Genomic DNA, 21,847 nt, shown 5'->3' with positions numbered 1-21,847 from the left:
ATCACATGCCTGCAGAAGCTCCCAGGTGCCATGACTAAAGATCTGAGTACAGAAGAGTCAAATCTCCACATCCAGAACAGGTAAATCTGCCAAGTGGTTGGTAAATCTGGAGGAACACAGCCTCAGGAGCTTATTAATGGTCCTCCAAAGTTTCATGGACATTCAGAAACAGCACTGACTAGAATTAGTCTGTAAATGGAAATCCATGTGTTCATGTGACAATTCTGAGATAATCAGAATATATAAAATTTAAAGGTTTGCATATACACATAACAATTCTAATGACTCTGTTACCAAAATATACAGCATGTTGAGACAGGGTCTCTGGTAGTACAGGCTGGCTTTAAACTGGGTATGTAGCTGAGGACAAACTTGAATTCCTGATCCTCTTGCTTCTGCTTCCTTAGTGCTGGGATTATAAGTGTGCATCCCCATGCCCACATTTCCTACCTGTTTTTAATCTTACCCATGCCATCTTTCCAAAGTTAAATTCAGTCAGACATGGTAACTCTCATCTCTAATCCCAGAACTCCAGAGGCTGAGGCTGTAGGAGCATGATGTGTTTTGAGGCCAGCCTGGGCTACATGAAAAAGCATAGATCCAACCTCAGTTCAGATGATGTCCTCCAGCTGGTCCTTCCTGTTCTTGTCTGTCTCTGCATCTCCCTGAAGGCACAGACTTCATAACTCTTAAGACAATGTCTGTGCTTGGTGGGCAGCACTTGGTAACTATTAAACTGGGGAGCTTGGTCCACACTGCAAAGAAGAGCTTCAATGTCTGAACAATTTGAAGGGCTCCCTTTAGTTTTCCTGAGACCAGGAAATGCTAGAACAAATGAATTCTCACATCCAGAAAGGCTGGAACTCACAGCTCAAGGCAGAACACACTGTCTGCAACTCAGGTCTTAAAACCATACATACCACAGGCTCAGAGAGAAGAAACTGAACATTTAACTCTGGGAATTCCTGACAATTGGACCAAGTGGTTAAAGTTGCTTGCAGCTAAGTCTGAGGACCTGTGTTGGATCCCTAGGACCCCATCATACAAACAGAACTAACTACTGCAAGTTGTTCATGGCACCTACACGGGTACCATAGCAAGTTCCCCTCACACCCAACAAAACAATACCAATGTAATAACATTGGGGTGGGGGGAAAGCAAGGGGCTGGAGACAGCTTGGAGAACACTTGCAGAGGACTCAGGCTTAGTTCCCAGTGCCCATATAGTGGCTCACAATCATCTGTAACTTCAGTTGCATGGGATTCAGTGCCTTTTGTCCTCCTGAGGCATTCATTCAGTGTACATACATAAAGCAATACATTTATATAAAGATAAGAACTAGTAAAAAATACTAAAAAAGAAAACAAAGAAAAAAAAAGAAATCCCAGCACTCAGGAGAAAGAGGCAGACAGATCTCTGTGACTTCGAGGCCAGCCTGGTCTACAAGAGCCAGTTCCAGGACAGCTTCCAAAGCCACAGAGAAATCCCGTCTCGAAAACAAAACCAAAATCAAAACAAAACAGAAAAAAAAAAAATCTCTGTCTCAAAAAACAAAACAAACAAAAAAGTGAGTTCCAGGACAGCCAGAGCTGTTATACAAAAAAACCCTGTCTTGAAAAGCCAGGGAAGGAAGGAGGAAGGGAGGGAGGGAGGGAGGAAGGAAGAAAGGAAGGAAGGAAGGAAAAGAGAAGAGAAAGAAACCCAATTTTCAAAAGCAATGGAATTTGGAAAAAGATTCCCAAGGTTAAATAAGAAAATTTCTAACAACTGCTTTCTTGGTTTTCACAATGACACTGCTGTCCCTTGACCCAGTCTCCGCCAACTGCACAGCTCTGCAGCTCACTCTCTTCCTGAACTATGACTTTCCCATTTTAGTGTCTGAAGCCATGTTCTAAAGGTCCCAGAAAGGGGGTGTGGGTTCAGTGCTAGAGTGAATGCTGAATCTCCAGGAGACCTGGGTTCCATCCCACCCCCCCCCACACACACACACGAGCATGCATGTGCACCACCCAGTGTATGGAAAATTAAACACAATCAAGCATCAATATTTATTAACACAAGATAAAGGAAACACATTCAATGAGTTAATAGAACACTGTCCAGCCAGATGTTAAATTTAAAAATGTATTATCTAATCTAATTTCAAATAAATAAAAAAAAACCTTTATACATAATTACACAGTACTTAGTTTGAATTTGACAGGGGTAAATATCCTCTCGACAGAAAGTAAACAAAACAGCATTTAGGACTAAAGATCTTCACATGTCATTGCAGTCTCTTCCTCAGGACAAATCTCATGGCCCATCTACATCTACACAAGCCTAAGTCAGGACTATTGAGTGAAGTCAAAGGCTGGCTGTGTGTACAGAGAGCTGCAGCCTCTGGCTCCAGACTCTCTGGGTTTTACATCAAAGCAGATGACACAGGGAACACTAAGGCAGTTATAAAGGAGTTCCAGGGTAAGGTAAGTCCCCAATGCTTGGTTTTAGAATCCCTGGATATTCAAGGAAAGTAACTGATTTGGCCAAGATATTGAGCACCATGCCTGGGGCAGAGACCTTAACAGGAGCCTAAGGTCTCAGGCCCCTGGGATTCCAGGGGAGCATTAAGCAAGCACTGCCCAGGGACTAAAATGAGGAGGAGATGGGCTATAGCCCCTGCAGTTGAGCCAACACAACCACACACAAAAGGACTTGATACTGGGGAGAATGGACCTCTGTGTGTATGGTGGGGAGTCTGAGGGCTCAGGTGCGTGGGATGGTATGTGTGCAGCTGCAAGAACTCCCCAGTCCATCTCAGTCTCTCTCCTGAGGGCCAGCCCAAGGTTCACAGATTTCTCTTGCCAGGTGTGGCTGGTTGCACAAGGCTGTAATTTCAGCACTGGAAGGTTGAAGCAAGAGCATCAAATTTGAGGTCAGCCCAAGCTATACAGTAAAACCCTATTATATATGCACAAACACACAAAAAATAAAAAGAAAATAGTTTTCTTTTGCGTAACTAGGACAGGGATTTACACTCAGCCTCGCCCCCATGCTCAGTGGTAGGAAGGCCTGCAGGCCATTTTTAATTTGTAAATGATGGACTTCCCTTAGAGTGCTGCTTTCACAGTTAGTTCAACCAGGAAGTGTCCACTGAATGTGGAAAGGGCCAGAGCAGAAACTCCTTTTAAAGAACACACACACACACAAAAAAAACCAAGTCTGAGATTAAGATCTGTTTCAGGGGTCTATCACAAACCCCATCAAGGAGGGAGGTGGACTGACGAGGACCTCAGGGACCTCTCTCAGCTTTAGTTCTATCACTAGCATGGCCTGGCTTTAAGGGATGGGCCCAAAGCAAGGGTGGGGGCTATTCATTATCAGAAAGGGGGTGAAAAAACTAGAGGCGTGAGGCAAGGCATGGAGGTGTCTGCTGCAGTCTCAACACTCCGGACAAGCAGAGGACGGAAGACCAGAGGTTACGGGCCAGCTCAGTGGTAGAATGTTTGCTTACCACAGGCCCTGTGTTCCACACCAGCATTGTTTTAGAAAAGATGACCTGCGAATGACAACTGGATAATCACCCCAAGTACTGGGAGCTGGCCACAGTAAGATGAACTGGCTACAGTTCTGTGCTTGAAGGAATAATGACAGGGCTGCACGCTCCAATATGACAGTCACTAGCCGCATTTGGCCACTGAGATGTGAAGTGGCTAGTCTGAACTAAAATGTGTTTAATACACATAGGATTTCTAAAATTAAAAAAAAATTCATATCAAAGTAATAGTACTTTTTGTAACTATGTTAAAATCAATACCACAAACTTAAAAAAAAATATTTGCAAAACAGTTTTTGGACTTCCAAAATAAGCAAGCTGTTTCCTTTGGAGATGAAGTGACCCCTGAATGGGATGTTACCCTGCCCAGGAGGTGGTATCCCTTTCCTGTACACCCCAATACCTCCCTCATCACATGCAAACCAATCCTATTGCAAATGCAAAGGCCCTGAAGTGGAATTCCGCTCAGAGGGCTTCATTCTATGGAGCAAGAGCAGGGAGGAAGAGGATAAGAAGAAAGGACCATAGTGGCTGAGTCATGACTAAAGACAACCCAGGAGTGCTGCCCTGGTGAAGAGTCTGGTCTTTGCTTAATAAACCATATTTTTTAGGGTAATTACAAGTCTTACAAATTGCTTAAAAACACATTTAGTTTACAGGATGTTACAGTGGGGTAAATAATATGTATTATCAAAATAGTCTAAATAAATATTTACACAGTAGACCAGAATGGGTCAAAGAGAACCATTCTGATTTAACAGGTTCATTCTTTTTCACTTGAAGTTTTAATTTTTAAAAATATTTCTGTAAGAAAAAAATAATAAAATTTAACTATATTCAAATACATGAAGTTTCAGACCAAAGGAAGGAAACTGAGCCAGAGGCCAAACTCAGACTCACACTGAGTGTGGCCCAGGCACCAGTTATTTCAAAAGTGTTTCTTGCATACATCAGACTTCCCTGTTTCCGAGGGGCCTGGCTATTCTGGCAGCCCAGACTGGTTAGTGTTAGGATGTGCACATGTGGCCCAGTTACTCCCAGCCTAGCATTCGCCTCCAGACATCAGAGGACTCTTATGGGTAGGCGGAAAAACTACTCCTAACAGAGGACAGAGTTCACTCCTCAGCTTTCAGGGGTTGGGGGAGCTCTATATGTAACCTGCAGACACAGAGCATGGAAAAAGCAGAACTTGTAAATTCTCAGTAGTCACTCTAAATTTGAAAAAGTTTCAACACTGGTCCGAGTGAACTACTGCGGTTCTGTACAGTAGGTTAGGAACTGATGACTCTTAACTACCTCTAAAATTCTGACATGAGATTTTTTTTTTTTTTCCAGCTCAGAGGAATGGGTTGAAGAATCCTTAGAAGCTCAAGCTAATTCTGGGAATACAAGCTTTAAAAACACAGGCAGCTTTAGTGCAGAACACCCCCACAGACAGGCGCTGTGCTGCTGGGCCAGCTGGTCCGACCACACAGACCCCAGCAGAAGCTCAGCTACACCAGCTGCAATTAGGGAAGCTGACTGCTTAGTTCCTTAGTAGAGTTATGGGCACTCTTATTTACACATTTAAACACTGGTCAGATGTTTATAATTGAGAATTAGACACATCCAGCGGCTCTCACGTGTGTTATCTGATTTGACTATGGGCTGATTCAAGCTTGGTAGTTTCATGTTAAGAAACCCTGCAGAATACCTGACTACGGGAAAATGTCAAAATACAGTACAGATTGGGGCACTGTGAGACTCAGATTACCCCTTCATGTGAATTCATTAAACTCCCTTACAAAGGTCTAAAACATTAGGTAAAAATACAGGTATTTATACCAGGTGAGGAAAATGCAACATGCATGTAACTGCTTTAGTAACGTGCTGTCGCAGACGCCAGAGTTCAGGTCTGATGTACTGTTAACATGTTTTAGTTGCAACCACACAATTCCCCTTTCCTGGGTGTTCTGTGGCTGCAGAATCCCACAGGATGAGATGAAGGCTACACTGGAGCCATCTTCATGTCAGCTGCAAGCCTGCTCCTAGCCACGGGGCTTCAGTCTCTCTGATCCTTAGGATGGTCCCCACAGGGCTGGCTACATGTTATAAGCCACATAGATAGGGTCTAACTGGTCAGCCAGAAAGCTGTCTCGGAGGTGCATCCTCTGTTTCTCTCCTCTGGAGTTGATGGGGATGACCCCTGGGTCCACCACAACCACAACGCCAACGATGAGGTAATGTTCTTCTAGAACCACATTGGTCACGAGAGGAACCAGGTCCAGGGCTTCCTGCTCAGAGCCACACAACTCCACAACCACCACCAGCAAGTTGGTCCATGTGAACACGGCACTGAAATCCAATGACATTCAGTTAACATCCATCCATTAAAAATACTTATTATTTTGACGAGTATATGTGTTTGCCTGCACATACATAAGTGATCTGTGAACATGCAGGGCCCAAGGAGGTCAGAAGACAATGTTGGGTCCCCTGGAACTAGAGTTCCATCTGGCCGTAAGCCACTATGTGGGTGTTGAGAACAGAGCCTATGTGCTCTGCAAGAGCAGCAAGTGCTCCTGACTGATAAGCCATCTCTCCAGTCTCCTCATCCTTAAAATATTTCTTTTGCATTAATTGTGGGGAGGATACATTTCATGGGTTGTGGAGAGGTCAGAGAATAATTTGGGAATCAGTTCTCTCCTCCCACATTTGGGTTTTTGCAGATTCCATTCAGGTTGTCAGGATTGGCAAAAGTGCCTTTTACCTTGGAGCATCTCGCTGGCTCTGTCTGGGCTTTTGTGCTATCTTCTGAGACTTACACCCATCCACTCCTGGATGTCAATCAGAGGCAGCAGCCATGTATGTGAACGGCTGACTAGCTGAGCCTTCCAGCATCCTCTCAGTCTGAGAGTGGGACTGCCTGGACTGAGGACTGGGTGGAAGGGCAAAGCAGCTGTCCAGGAAAGAGGGAATCAACGCAGGTGATCACAGCTTAAGAGGTGGGAGAGGCAGTGACTCCTAATTGTCCACCTGTCCCTTACTCTGAGACTCAGTCTTTACAAAAGGCAAAGACACCAGGTGTTCATTCCATTTCCTCTTCAACGTAAGTGTCCTTTATCTGTTTGAGATAGGGTCTCTCTAGCTTAGGTGAGCAAATATGTCTGGCTTGACTTAAGCTCCCTGGCCCATAAGACAGGGTTTCTCTGTGTAGCCCTGGCATGTGCTAGCACACCTGGCTTACTTTCTTGAACATAATGTCTGTTGCTTTCAAGTGTCACACATTGTGTGAAAGTACTGTGAGGTAGACACACTTTCCATTGAGCAGGTTACTACATCAGAAGGTATGTGCTGGCTTTGGATATACAATGCTAAATGACTGTTAAAATTATCCAAATATCAAAGATAGCTGTAAGTAATATAAGATTGTAATAAAGCTGAATATCTAAAATAAATTGTGGCACCAAAGTTCCTACATGCTTTACCAAAGTTTCCTCATGTAAAGCTGTTCTTGCCTTGATGTTTAGGTCTAAAGAGAGAATCTGACCCAGGCAACCCATAAGACCCTTTTCTGTGGGTGTTTGAGGCAGGATCCTTCTTTGGGTAGCCCAGGCTGGTCTGCCACTCTAGATGTGCCTGTGTCAGCCTCCTCAGAGCTGCCATGTCCAGGAGGAACATCTACAAAGTAGTATTTGGAAAGCATGAGAACCTATCATAGAAACCGTACTTATGTAACAGGGGACACGCTGGAGAAGAACACAGGAGTTAAACAGAGAAGAAACAGCTTGCATTCTCTATCATTAAGAACCCAGAATAAAGCACTCAGGAAGCAGAGGCAGGCAGATCTCTGTGAGTTTGAGGACAGCCTGGTCTACAGAGTGAGTTCCAGGACAGGCTCCAAAGCAATACAGAGAAACCCTGTCTCGAAAGACCAAAACAAACAAACAAACAAACAAACCAAACAAAAACCAAAAAAATCAAAACCAAAAACCCAGAACAACACCTGTGATTTTTGAGGCTAGCCTGGTCTACAAAGGGAGTTCCAGGAGTGATAACATTATTGAGACAGACCCTGTTTCAAAACAAACAAACAAAACCAAGAATGAGGTACTGGAGAGATGGCTCAGTGGTTAGAGCACTAGCTGCACTTGGGTAAAGTAGGAGCTCTGATTCCGGTACCTATGTTGGGTGGCACATAACCACATGTAAGTCCAGCTGCAGCTCTTCTGGACTCCAAGGGTACTTTTGTACATGTGCCATATTCTCTCTCTGTGTCTCTCTCTCTCTTATACACGTACACACACATTAAAAACAAAAACAGAGAATGAAAACTAGTAGGTGAAACCCAGTTTTAATCTTAATGAACTTCCCACCAGGCTAATCCCTGGATAAGGGAAATGCAGGCAAGTTCCTGTGATGAGAGAACCAGCTGAGATGGTAAGCCCATTCTTTTTACCTGCTTCCCACTGACAGTTTAAAACACATGTGCTGATTTGATCTTGTAGTGATCAGGAAGCACAAGGATGTATGGAGAGGTGAGACTTTATTGTTAGTCATTTTTTTTTATCGTTTATTATTATGCATGGGAGAGAAAGCATGTGTGTATACCTCAGCCCACATGTGTAGTCAGAGGACAGCTTGCTGGAGTTGGTTCTTTCCTTCTACCATGTGAGTTCTGGAAATTGTACTCAAGTCACCAGGCTGGATGGTAAACATGTTACCTACTAGGTCAACAAGCAGGCCCAGAGTGAGCCTCTAAATTGGGTCTTTTGAGCTTAAAGTCAATTATTCCTACATTATACTAACTAGAGGCAGGTGATCCGCTAATTCTTCTACTTATGAAAGTCTGCCCTTACAAACTGCCTCAGTCCCACAGCGTCCTGTCACGTTCCCTGGTGGCTACAAGGCCTTTACCGTTCTGGTGAACAGGCTTTGATGGCCACAGTGGGCCATGCAACCAAGATGGAAGGTGATTTACATATTTCCTGACTCTTGAAGGGGTTCCACATGAGTAGGTGGGATTGGAACAAATAGCTCATTAACCGGATCACTTTTCATCATCACTAACGCTGAAGTTGGAGTAAGTTGTATGGGGAAATTACCATTCAGCAATGCTCCTGTGCACCCGGGACACAGAGGTCTCTATATCAATCGGATGGTATCGTAATCCTCGAAGTTCCAGTGTCTCATCCAGTGCACCCACCACATATAAGGCGTCGTGACGTTCTGAAAGAAGGAACAGAAACAGGCTTCAGATAGATGCCTGCTAAACACCATATAGTGTTGACATGGCCAGTCAGCTGGCTATGACTCTGGGAAAATTCCATAAGGTCCAGAGTCCGGTTAATTGCTCTGTGAGACAGAAATAAGGTTAAGTGGCTGCTGTAAGGAGTATGTTGTTTAGTTTGGACTGGAGAGGTGGCTTGGTAGATAAGTTCCACATAAAGAGTCCATATAAAGGTGGAAGGAAAGAACGGACTCCAGAGTTGTCCTTTGACCTCTTCGTCTGTGTGGTGGTGTGCAGAAACACACACAGTTTTTTAAGATCTTCTTGTTTTGTTTTGTTGTTTTTCGAGATAGGATTTCTCTGTGTAACAGCCCTGGCTGTCCAGGAACTAGCTCTGTAGATCTGGCTGTCCCTGCCTCTCCTGGGATTAAAGTCGTGAGCCACTACCACCCAGTAAGATTTTATTTTTAATTGTGTGTACACATGTATCTGTATATTTGTACGTGCCCTAAGAGTCCAGAAGAAGGTACTGAATCCCCCAGAGCTGGAGTTACAGATGGTTGTAAACCACTTGATGCGAGTGCTGGGAACTGAACCTGGCTACTCTGGAAGAACTGCAAGTCCTCTAACAGCTGAGCCATTACACCAGCTGCAAATTAAAAAAAATAAATAAATTAAATGATTTTGCAACACAGTTGACATGGAGAGTAGCACATTACTAGGTGCTAAAAACTATTATATGATAGGAATTGTGCTAAGTGCTAGGGAGACACAAGTGACCAAACATAGGTCTTGCTCTGAACACCTGGTGGGGGCTGGTTAGACAGCTCAGCAGATGAAGGTACTTGTCAACACAACATACACAGTGGAAGGAACACCCAGCCCTGCAAACTGTCCTCTGTCCTCTAATCCACAAATGCGCGCACGCACGCGCACGCGCACACACACACACACACACACACACACACACACACGCTCTCTTGCCCCTCCCCCATCTAATGCTTGAGCATATACACATACAATAATTAGGTTAATAACTAAAAGTATTTTTTTTTAAAGACCCAGCTGGGGAAGATACAAACAGGAATTCCCCTGTAGCAAGTTAAGTAAAGGACAGGCAGGGGTAGACAGGATCTCTGAGGAGTTGGGGAAACCCATTAGCCCTAAATCAAGGATTTGAACAAAGCTCAGCCACAAGAATTAGCTGGGGGAGGGGAGGAGAGGAGGATCTGAGACACAGGGGCAGCAGCCACACACCACAGTTTCCACACTTCAGAGCACCGAGACCAGTCCGACCAGATTCAACCCAGCAAGCACACAGAAGGAAGGTGGCTTTTGCAATATTTTCTGGTAAGAGTAGACTTCTGATGATGAAATAACAGCAGAAACACAGCAGCAGTCAGGTAATGATTTTCTCTACGGGCCAGCATTGAATGCACCCCATCACTCAATTGCATATCATTTCCACCACAGAGGACACCATGCTCTGACTCTTCAGAACAGGTGGAGTGACTGCTCAGTCACCTGGCTAGGGACTGCAGCCCCACCATGAAACATGGAGAAATGATACACACTGTTCAGCTAAGAAGAAATGGTCTAGCTGAGGCCTTTACAGCCCATGGTGTTTTCAGGATCAATTCAGTGTGCAAATATAGCTAGTGTTGAGAATTCTGCAGTGGTTATCAATACCAGAGAGGAAGAACACGTAGGACCTGTGATGGGCAGAGAGTGTTGCCAAAAAGCAGGCTTGGATCTACTTCAGAAACAACTACCAGGCCAAGCATGGTAGCACACACCTCTAATCCCAGCACTCCAGAGGCAGCGCTGGACTCAAATGGTGTGCTAGGGTAGACGAGACAAAGGAAGAAAGAGCTGTCCCAGGCTTGTTCAGGGTTGGTATGGGTCCTAAGGGAGTTCTGCTCTGCCTGAGGTATTCCCAAGAGCATTGCTAATGGGGAAGAGAACAGGGGTGGAAGTTACCTCCAGTGGCTGCTGTGAGCTCAGTCCTGCGGACGAACCCAAGGTATCCTGTCCGAGCCCAGAGAGTCTGCGCAGCATCTCCGAAGCTCAGGCGGGTGTTGAAATGATCAGCTTGAAGAGTCTCGCTATCATAGATGGTATAGTAACCACTGGCTGTATGGGGACTATTCACCCAGATCTTCAAGAAAAGGAAAGAGGACGATGTTAGTTCAGTTCTCCTGGGACAGACTATTTTTAAAATCTCATTTTCATATTAACAACACAATCACAACAGTGTGTAGTTGACATCTGCTAGCACTGACTGTCTGCCAGACTTCAGTAACCTGATCTCCATCAGCTGTGACACACAGGACAGCCACATAGCCACACCATTGTTATTCTTGCTATACAGGTTGAAAGAAAAGTCTACAAGTTCCTCTAAGATGCAGGACTAAAAAGGAGACCCTACCCCAATGGTTAGCACCAGAGGCAGTGTTCCTGACCACTAGGATGCACTGCCTCCCTGGGTTCGTTTCTCACAGGCTTCCAGAGTCCCACAAAAGCACTAAGGCATGGTTACTACACTGCTGGTGTAACCGTGGCACAAGGCTCTTAGGATAACACTACAGGACACTTGAATTCACAACGTAGACAGACTAAGAGCTCACAACTACGATAATAGCAGCCACCACTGGATCTATTAGAAACTTGATAGTCTACTTTGGTGCATTGCAGGTCTAGATATAATGCATATAACTATCAAAATTTCTGTTCTTTATGTGCGGTGCATGTTGTCATTATTAAAGCTGAGGAAACAAGTCTGAGGAAGAAAGCAAGCAGCCTGCCCTCCCTTGATAGCTGGTAACTGGCTGTGGTGGTGTCAATGAGAATTGCACCCATAGGCTCACACATTAAAACCATTAGAAGGGTCAGGGTGTGGCTTTGTTGGAGGAAGTGTATTACAGGGGGTGGACTCTGAGGTTTCAAAAACCTCTCTCTCTTTCTCTGCCTATAGATCAGGATGTAGCTTTCAGATACTATTCTAGTGCCTGCCTGTATGTTGCCATGGTCCTGGCCATGATGATAATGAATTAAACTGGTTTTTGTTGTTGTTATTTTTGAGACAGGGTTTTTCTGTAGCTTTGGAGCTTGTCCTGGAACTCACTCTGTAGACTAGGCTGCACTAGAACTCACAGAGCTCTGCCTGTCTCTGCCTCCTTCCTGAGTGCTGGAATTAAAGGTGTATGCCATCACCACCCAGCTGGACTAAAACTGTAAGCAAGCCCCCAATCCAATGTATTTTCTTAGAATAATTGCCACAGTGTCTCTGCCCAGGATCAGAGGCGGCTCTCTGACGTCTACACTTCCAAGGCTCCTCCCACTAAGCTATGGGTCAATCAGCATTCCTTAACGATCTGGGAGAAGGGGAGAATAAAAGACTTAAGAGGACTTTCATATTAAAGCAAAACCCACAAATTTTGGACTATAATAACATATGTGAATTTGTATACACGTGGCTCCTCTTGGTTCCAGCCCTTCACAGGTGGGAACAGGTAGCATTTGGCTGGTTTGCCTTCAGCTAAGGGGATGGCAGTGAACAAATCTGAGACTATTTCTACCCAGGCTTGGTTTCAGTCTCAGCCTCCTCCTTTTGTCCCTTGCCATCACAGCTTTTCCAGGAAAAACAGCTACTCCCAGTGGAGGGAATGGAGGGCAGTCTAGTTCTGTTGGCTTCTAGTGTGTGGTCCTTAACACCCCCTTCACTAGGTCAGAGCCCTGATTTCCGAGTGAACATGAGATCCACCTTTCAGAGTGAACGTAGGAGTCACACCTACCTCACCCAGGTGAGAGTCTCCCACAGGTCCTTTGGTCTCCGGATTAACAATAACTACTTTTACTCCAGGTAAGATCTAAGAATCGAAGGGGAAACACAGATGTTCAGTCAGTCAAAGCTCCTAGCTTTGGCTGTGGCTTCACCTACTGGCAGAGGCCTATCTAGCATGTCTGACCTCTAGACCTGGGCCTTTATCTCTAGGGACTAGAAATGGCAGGAGCTGCTATCATTCAAGGGGCCCTGATGCACTTTTCTAGTCGTTCCTGGTCAATCTTCCTCATATTGACTGAGACCCAAGAATCAGTAAGTTCCACTCTCCACCTAAAGCAGACTCAGGATGCCATCTCTTCAGATGAGAAACTTCTGTCCAGGGCCACAAAAGTGAGACTCTGTTATCCTTTTGGGCAAACCCTTTCCAAACATAAAACAGCAGGGGGACAGCATAGTCAGCAGGGGCTGCAGCTGGGAAGATGCAGTAGTGAGAACACAGAAAGACATCATGGCCTGGCATTTCGAGAGACGTCAAATTTCCATCTTCAGGAGGGAAAAGAAACTAAGCGCTGGCCAAGTGGACAGTTCAGGGCTTTTCATGCATCCTGGGCCAGGACTGTAGCTCATCAGTACACCAATTAGTGTGTACAAGGACCTTTTGGGCAAAAAGACAGGTGGGCTAGCCAGCCATTCTGATCACCTGTCTCACCCCGTTGAAATTGTTAGCTTGGGTCTCTAAACCCTACCAGAGTTTAACTATCTAAATCTGGAGGAAGGAATGAAAGGCAAGTTCCCTGGAGTCTCAGCCTGCCCTCGGGCATTCTTGAGGCCCTGGGCACCCAACTGCAGACATGGGCAGTTAATGGCACAGCCCACACAAGCAGTTCACTCAGCAAAAGCACTGCAGTCAGCTCACTTTGGGGTGACATCTGCTGAATAGATTAAGCAAGATCTCCTTTGATTTTCTCTTCTCTGTGCCTCAAGATTCCTAGGAGGAACCTGAGATGTTGTCACAATCCTGTCCTCTGTCTAGACAGGGCAGGGCAGAGGGACAATGTGGGTGGGGGAGATGCTGCGGATGGAGGGGATGGGGGATGAAGTGGTGCTAGAGCTCTGCTCCCTGATGTGCTTGGTCTCCCACAGCCAGCATCTCTTCTCTATCCTGACTTGACTTTCAGGGTTTGCACAGAACTGGCTTTGTGGTGCTGTTTATGTATGCACTTGTGTACAATGAATACCTCCTTTTTCTGGCTCATCAGTAAGAAAGGCATGACATGATGTTTAAACAATGTGGAGATAAATCCACATCTGTCTTCATGACCATATATACTTATTCTGAAGCCATCCACTAAAGTGAGACTGTTGTGGGCTTAGCCCTAGCTCAGGCTTCTGGCCTTTGCCTCCAGCCCACCCTCCCCCCAACAGCTGGCAGAAGAGAGTACCTTTCCAGACTCAGAGAGCAGGAGGCTCTGGGGGGCACCCCGTTCCACAAGACGAACCCTGCAAAGAAACAGCAGTTAATGTTTACAGTCTTGCTAAAACTGGACTCACCACTAGAGCTGCCTCTCCCAGGCCTCTAACTGGCATCTTCTGTTCCTAGCAGAGCAGGGCTTTCCTACACTCTTGATGCTATAGGTCAGGCAGATTTTTTTTTTTTTTTTTTTTTTTTTGAGGGTATTAATGTGCTAGGTTTCAGTCATAGCTCCTATTGTGAGAACCACAAATGTTTCAGGATAGTAAAATCTTTGGAGAAGATGGGCAAAGCTCTAGGGCAGAATGCTGCTAAGCATGAGGATGTGAGTATGGTTCCCAGCATAAGGAAAGAAGCCACATGTGCTTGCACATGCTTATGATCCCAGTGATGGGAGGTGGAGACCAGCATATCTATGGAGCTAGACAGCTTAGCAGAATTGGTAAGCCACAGTTCTCAGAGAGAGAGCCGTGTCTCACAAAACAAGATACATGATTCCTGAGGACCTGAGTAACAACAACTGGGGTTGTCTTCTGGTCTACAGACACAGACACGTACACACAAACCAACCACCATGGCACAGCCTCAAGTCTACCTGGGTACTCTACCTGGGTACACCAGCTACCAGCCTGGTGTGCACAGGGCTCAGTATCTCAGAAGTGCCCACTATGGGATGAAGCTACAATCTACTCAGCTAGTGAGGAAGCAGTTTTACAAACCCTGGAGTCAAATACAGTATTGTTTCAAAGATCCTGTCCTGCCTCATTATCTTATCTGGCTCATCTTTGGTTTTAAACTGCAGAACAAAGACACTATTTTTTTCTTTTAAATTTAGTCAGGTACTCCTTAGATATCTGTGGCTTTCCTGGAACTCACTATGTAGACCAGGCTGTCCTGAAACTTAAAAAAAAAATCCACCTGTCTCTGCCTCCTGAATGCTGGCATTAAATTATTAGTGCACCACCATGCCCAGACCCACAAACATATTTTTTATATAGCTGGGAGCTAAGATTACATTTTAATTATAGAACAATGGAGGAAGTCAGGCATGGTACATTACCTGTAATCTAGCAGAACCAGAAGCAGGAGGATAACTATAAATCTGAGGTCAGCTTAGACTACATAACAAACTGGCTTTTCAAATCCTAACCTACTCCTTTGGGTGGAAAAATAACCCAAAACCCCAAACCCAGTGAAGCAAATGTGAGACTTAAATCTTTCTTTTTATAAACAAAACACTACTGTTTATGAATAAACATGAATCCTTTCCCTTCCTGTATCACCACTCAAAATCTAAATGTGAGGAGGATGAGGGGGTACTGAGGCTGAGATTTTGCTCACTGTACCTGTCATGTCTCAGAGACTTCAGGTCTACATACACAGTCGTTGGATCGGGCCCCGAGGTTCCCTGAAGAGGAACAAAGCAGCACAGTGTTTATTTAAGGCCTGAATGACCTGTTCCTGTGTATCACATCTCACAGATGAGAGGCTGAGGGTCCCCTGAAACAAAGATTCACTCTTGATTTTTCTTCAACCAAGTAAGACAAAGGCAAAGCCAGCGGGTAGAGGAGCCTTGGGCCTGGCGTTCTCTTAGGTGTCTCTGATGTACTAAAACAGGACCAAACCCAAGGGGTTTACCTGAGCAGGGCTCAGCAGGGATGAGAAGCCACCATGCCAAAACAGATGAGAGCAAGGGGCACAAAGGGACTCCACAGGACAGTATCATGACATTTCCTGCAAGCCACCTGACCATGGTGCCAGTGCCAGGAGACCTTAAAGTCTTGGCCACCTTCTTTCATGTTGGTCTATGCATTCACTTGCCTCGTGAGCCTCCAAGCATCATAAAACCAGACTGTTCTAGACCCACCAAGAACAGCATGGCGAAAAAGGAGATACAGGTATGTTTTAAAAAGGAAAAAGATACAGAAGATAGGAAAAAAAGAAGGCCATATATTAGCTGGGCAGGGGTGGCTCACGCCTTTAATCCCAGCACTCAGGAGGCAAAGGCAGGTGGATCTCTTGAGTTTGAGGACAGCCTGGTTTACAAAGAGAGTTTCAGGACAGCCAGGGCTACACAGAGAAACACTGCCTCAGAGGGGGAAAAAAAAAAAAAAAAAAAAAAAAAAAAAAAGAAAGAAAAGAAGAAGAAGAAAAAAAAAAAAAGGCTGTATACTGTATATTAATTAATAAAATGCAAATAGGACTCAGAGAGGCTCCCAGAGTATTCCATACTAGAAGGAAGATTTATACTGGAGCCTACTAGCTTGCTCGTGTCTCAGCACTTTCCTAGTAAACTGTGGACCAGCAGGCCAATGCTGGGGCAAACAAAAGTCCCATGTTATAGACAACATAAGGAGACACAGAGCAAGTGAAATAAAAAGCCTATAATCCCAGAGTAAGTAAATAGAGCAGTGTGGCCTTGAAGTCTCCACTACGGAGCCTCATTGTCTAGTGTATGTGTGGGACATATTAGCTGCCATTCTTAGCTCTCAGAAAACTAAGGCAGGAAGACTGCCTTGTATTTGAGACTGTCTCAAAGACCACTAACAAACAGCAAGAACGATTTCATGGTATTACCTGTAAACATATTGCTACATTGACCCTGGATCCGAAAGTGGTGCTGACAGCTCGAGGGGACAGACCAATGTCTTTAAAGAGCTTGGAGAAGGACTGCTGGAGGGTGATGCGGGGCCTCTCCTCTGCTACCACCACACAGGTCCTGATGCAGGAGAGGTTGATCCCTCGGGTCTGGAAGACATTGGTGTCAGAAATATGGTTAGGAAGATCCCTCCTTGTCTGAAAAAGCCAAAAGCTACTTTCTTAGCCCAGACATAGAGAAAAGCTGCTTCAGAAAGGAAATGCCCAAACATCTTGTTACAATCACCCACGGGGAGATCCGCTCTGCTCCACTTTTTGTCTTTCTTATTTAATCTAAAATCTTAAGGTGTTGGCTGTGGCTGTGGCTGAGCTGGATCTGTGGGTGTAGCTGGGGTTGGGTCTGTGGCTAGTCTGCTCTGCGGGCTGGTCTGGTCTGTGGCTAGGCCTGGCCCTGCCCACTTGTGGCTGCTCCTCACCTTTAGCACCTCCACTTGGTTCCCCAGCCCTTTAGTGCAGAGCTCCATCACTGAGTAGGAGCAGAAGGTGTCCCTTATCTTGTACTGGTTGACGGTGGCAAGCCAGAGGAAAAGGTTGTTCTCCAGCTCCAGAGGAGGAATCAAGATGGATTGGTGACCAGAATAGACGCTGCAAAGAAGAAGTAGAAAAATGACACACACTTGTTCTCAGCATCCTCCTGGAGAGCTGACACACACTCACTCTCAGTATCCAGAGCACCACATTGATACAAGGCTGACCGATTGATTCATCTGATGCCTACATGATCACAAAACAAAGCAGGCTATGGTAGCTGTGCTAACAAATTCACAGGACGAGCCAAGAGCACAGGATTAAGACAATTCACTCAAAGTGAGAAAGTGGGGGTGGGGGTGCTTCACTACGTGGAGAACACTCAAGTGGGGACAGGCTGGGAAGGTAGAGGAGCAGCAGGTAGGCAGAGAAGTATGGCAGGCACACAGAGTGCAGAGGGAGTGAGGCCAGGAGGGCTGGAGTGATTGTGAAAGGTTTCAGCTGCTATAAGAAGTATGGCTGAAAGTTGTTATGAAACCACCATGGCGTAGGAACTAGAGACAGAAAACCACTGAGGCTGGGAGACTGTTAGAGGGGGCTACAGAGTCTGGGATGGCAAGGATGGATCCCAACAGTGCAGCAGAACAAAACGGGAAGACTGTAGAATCACCTAGAAGATCTACAGCCATCAAGTCCAACCCTCTAAACCCAGGGTCACCAAGAATTCAGTAACATCAGAGTTGGGGTCTGGGTCAATTCAGTACAGAGAAGGCCTCATTAGCTTTTTTCTTCCATGTAAAATGGGTAATTTGCCAGGTTATAAATATGCAATAATCCCACTAGCCTGCAATAGGAGACCTTGAACTCATGGTCAACCTTCCATTTCAGTCTCCCAGTGCTAGAATCACAGGAGCAGCCATCATAGCTGTTCTGTTGCTTGGTTTGCTTGTTCTTCTTTTTAAAGACTTTTATTTTTATTTATTTATTTTAGTTTTGGGGGGACAGTTTCTCTGTGTAGCCCAGACTGTCTTGAAACTCACTCTGTAGATCAGGTTGGCCTTGATCTCACAGATCCAACTGCCTCTGCCTTCCCAGTGCTAGGATTAAAGGTAAGTTCACCACCTCTTGGCTACAATTTTTCTTGGTTGAGCCCACTCTTCAAAGGCTGAGCCATCTCTCCAGCCCAGCTATTTTATTTTATGTAAATGAGTATTTGGCTTGAATGTATGTCAGTGTATCATGTGTGTGCTTGTGGAAATCAGAAGGCAACATCAAATCTCTTGGAATTGAGCCACAGACAATTGTGACATCATGTGGGTGCTGGGAACTAAACAAGTCTTTTTCAAGAAGTAGCAAGTGCTCTTAGCCACTGAACTGTCTCCTTAGCCGCCACATCTTCTTTGTGAGGTGTGTTCTTGTTATGCAACCATACTTGCTTTATGATTCTCCTTCCTTAGCTTCTCAAATTTGTAGAATCTCAAGGACACATTTCCATTCTTGGTCTTGTTTAATTTTTCTAAGACCCAGAAGTGACTTTAATACATAGATAAGTAATGGGAACAACTGAATCCATGAATATTACATGTAACTGTAATAGGAAGTCGAAGATAACACACACATTCTACTTTGGGCCCCATGGACAGCCCTACCCCAGTGAAGACAAGGCCATAGCAGGAAGATGCTGGGGGAATGAGTGATAGGCACTTGTGAAACATTCACGGTGTGTGTATAGGAAGTGAAAATTCAGGTTTCCTGACAGGCAGTGGGAAAAGCATGGACCTGCCAGTACTCAGGAAGCAATCTGGTCAGGGTAAACTGCTGCGTTCCAGCCACATGATGTCACTGTAGCCCACTGTGCCCTTCCTGCCAAGCCTAGGGGGTACATCCTGGCTGCCAAACATGTCATACTTCATCTGAGAATCATCCTTCTACTTGGCTCTGCTTCTAAAACTAGGATTACAAGATGGAACAGAAAGCAGGTAGCAGAACAGTGCCATGTTATAGGAGGGAGGCATAAAGCTAAATGAGGAGAATAAACAAGTAATACATAGAAAACTAGACAAACATCAGAAATACACGAGATGCTTGTATTTTGGAAACAGAAGCATTTTACTAAAGTTAACCAAGCCAAGAAAGCAAAAGGGAGGATGAGACTGCCACAGCTCCAAACCCGTCGGGCTTCTCCATCCTACCTGCAGAGACACCAGAGTGCAAAGCCAAGTCCGCAGTATGGGTCAAGGCAGATGGCGATCTGCCGAGAGGAGTACAACTCACACTGGAGCTTGATGGCTCTACAAAGAGCATTGACTGCAGAGTGGGACATCTGCAAAGCAAGGGACACACACAGGGTGACATTGGCACCCAACAGGCACAGGAACTGCTCTGATCAGCTTCGGCCCCCAAACTCTCCTATGACATATGGGTTTTACTGCTTCATAGCCTAGCCTACATATAAACTAAGCAGACAGGTGTGTATTCCATGGCTGACAGTCTCACAGGACCTGAGTTGATGGCTGCACACTGACCTTACCTAGAGTTCTTACTATCTGTAGCATGTGTATTAGGCACACACTTCACGGTGCAAATCCTTTGGGATAACTTTCTCCAGAAGAGCCAGTGCTCATATTTAACTATAGCTGTGACACTTGACCCTCCACCCACTGGTCTCTGGTACAGCTGGCTAGCCGGCACAACTGAGGTCCCTAGAACAGCAGGCCTGTCTGCTCTCTGCATCTCAGCAGCTCATGGTGAGATCATTTACCTTCACTCCTGTGAGCATGCCGGTTGTGGAGACACTAAAATCAAGATATGCTAGCATCTCAGGAGTGGGCGGCTTATACAGCTGAGGTAACCGTTTCCTGGGTAAGTCATCTGCAATGCAAAGAAGAAACTTGATGTCAGGCAGACATGAGGAACACAGAAACCATTGCTCTTTCACTGCTCCCAGGGCTTTGCTATGGCCAAACCCACCTTCTGGGATGTGTGAAAAAGGTCTGAGTTTCTTGTATCTAACCTGGCAGCTCACTATTGTCATCCTCAAATGCAAAGTAGGGCTGTGGTGCCACTATGCAAAGTAACGCCACATGGGGTGAACTCATTTGGAGACATCTTGATGGATAATAGCTTGGTAAAAAGTAGAGCAGCGGTGTTCAATCCCAGAGATAAACTACATCACCAGCTCTGTGTCCCTGGGGTTACTTCCCCTTGACATCTCTTTTGCATTTCTCTAAAACAGATCTCCAAAACACCTACCTTCAGAGTTACTGAAAGTTAACTCACACAAGGCACTTGTTAGTTTATTTGATGTGTATGCGTGTGAGCCTAAGTGTATGCATGTGCAGAACACGCATGCAGGAGCCTCCTGAAGAATTTGGAAGAGGCATGGATCCCATGGGACTGGAACAGGTGGTTCTGAGCTACCATGTGGGTGCTGGGAACAACCCGTGTCCTCTGCAAGAGCAGTCAGTCCTCTTAACCTCTGAGCCATCTCTCTAGCTCCCACATGAAGTACTCTTAAAATCACAACTTGTGTATATGCTCAAAACGCATTAATTATTGTTATGCTGTGTCCTATTGAAGCACATTATTTACAGTTTAGCATGTCATAGCACGGTGTGGCAATGTTGACTATTAATCTGACAGGATCTAGAATCACCTGGGGGACAGCTGCCAAGCACACAAATAGGGGAATTATTTGGATTAGGTGAGCCTCTGGTCATGGTTCTTAAGGATAATCTTGAGTAGGGTAATTGAGCTCCAATATGGTACCTATTGGAGCATGGCACAGTATGGTGAGCTTGGTTCCTGAGAGTTGCTCTCTTCCTCCTGACTGCAGAGCCAATGTGACTAGATGCTCTAAGTCCCTGCTGCCTTGACTCTCTGCCACTGCACTGCACCGTGAGCTGTGAGCAGAGCCAACTTTCCTCCTTCCTTACCTTGCTTTTGCCTAATGTTTTATCACAGCTACTTTAAAAGTTAGATAGTTCCCTCCTCTAGAATTTGGAATTACTTTTTTTCACTCATTAAAAACACCTCTTCCTGTGCTGGAGACAGAATGATTGTCTAACATGCACAGAGTTCTGAGCAGGGCTCACTTCTGGTACTACAGAAAATTAGATATAGTGGGTTAGATTGTCCTTATCCTGAATTTTCTTTTTAAGTCAAATCCAAGAATACCAAGATGCCTGAAGCTCAACAATGCCCCTGTGATGGTCCTTTGTTTTCTGGGTTAAGAAACAATTGTCAATTATAAATCCCATGTCACTGGATGACTATTACTGGTCACATGTCACCACTATAGCTCCATACTGCAGGTGTACATTATACTAAGCTCTACAAGGCTCATTTCACAGACAGTTTTGTCCAAACTGGGAGGATACCCAGCTTGAGAATCACCTAAAATTCATGCACATATGAGTGAGTTTCCTTCCTTTCTTTTTTTTTTTTTTTTTTTTTTTTTTTTTTTTTTTTTTGAGGCAGGGTTTCTCTATAGATTTGGAGGCTGTCCTGGAACTAGCTCTGTAGACCAGGTTTGCCTTGAACTCAGAGATCTGCTTGCCTCTGCCTCCTGAGTTCTGGGATTAAGGGTATGTGCCAATGCTGCTACCGCTACCACCACCAGCATCTGTTTGTTTGATTTTTTTCATTTTTTGTTTTTTTTCTGTGTAAAAGCCCTGGCTGTCCTGGAACTTCCTTGGAACTTCCTTCGTAGACCTCAAACTC

At 45.2% G+C, this 21,847-nt stretch overlaps 1 protein-coding gene across 2 annotated transcripts in view; it reads right to left on the bottom strand.

Moving 5' to 3' along the window:
* Window positions 1–2,034: 2,034 nt before the first annotated feature.
* The window catches only part of Dip2b (disco interacting protein 2 homolog B), a 176,541-nt gene continuing 156,728 nt past the window's right edge, over window positions 2,035–21,847 (bottom strand). For both annotated transcript variants that reach the window (XM_051189898.1, XM_051189899.1), the window contains 10 exons: window positions 19,887–19,996; window positions 19,318–19,448; window positions 17,074–17,242; window positions 16,577–16,747; window positions 15,346–15,407; window positions 13,971–14,028; window positions 12,539–12,613; window positions 10,725–10,902; window positions 8,620–8,743; window positions 2,035–5,869 (listed from right to left, as the gene is read on the bottom strand). In XM_051189898.1, coding sequence (XP_051045855.1) covers window positions 5,617–5,869; window positions 8,620–8,743; window positions 10,725–10,902; window positions 12,539–12,613; window positions 13,971–14,028; window positions 15,346–15,407; window positions 16,577–16,747; window positions 17,074–17,242; window positions 19,318–19,448; window positions 19,887–19,996 — 1,331 coding nt within the window. In that variant the 3' untranslated portion in view covers window positions 2,035–5,616. The remainder of the gene's footprint in view (window positions 5,870–8,619; window positions 8,744–10,724; window positions 10,903–12,538; window positions 12,614–13,970; window positions 14,029–15,345; window positions 15,408–16,576; window positions 16,748–17,073; window positions 17,243–19,317; window positions 19,449–19,886; window positions 19,997–21,847) is intronic.

The sequence above is a fragment of the Phodopus roborovskii genome, unplaced genomic scaffold (genome assembly GCF_943737965.1).
Source record: "Phodopus roborovskii unplaced genomic scaffold, PHOROB, whole genome shotgun sequence".
NCBI lineage: Eukaryota > Metazoa > Chordata > Mammalia > Rodentia > Cricetidae > Phodopus > Phodopus roborovskii.
Note: the sequence above shows the minus strand (reverse complement) of the source record. Positions and strands in the feature narration are given on the sequence as shown.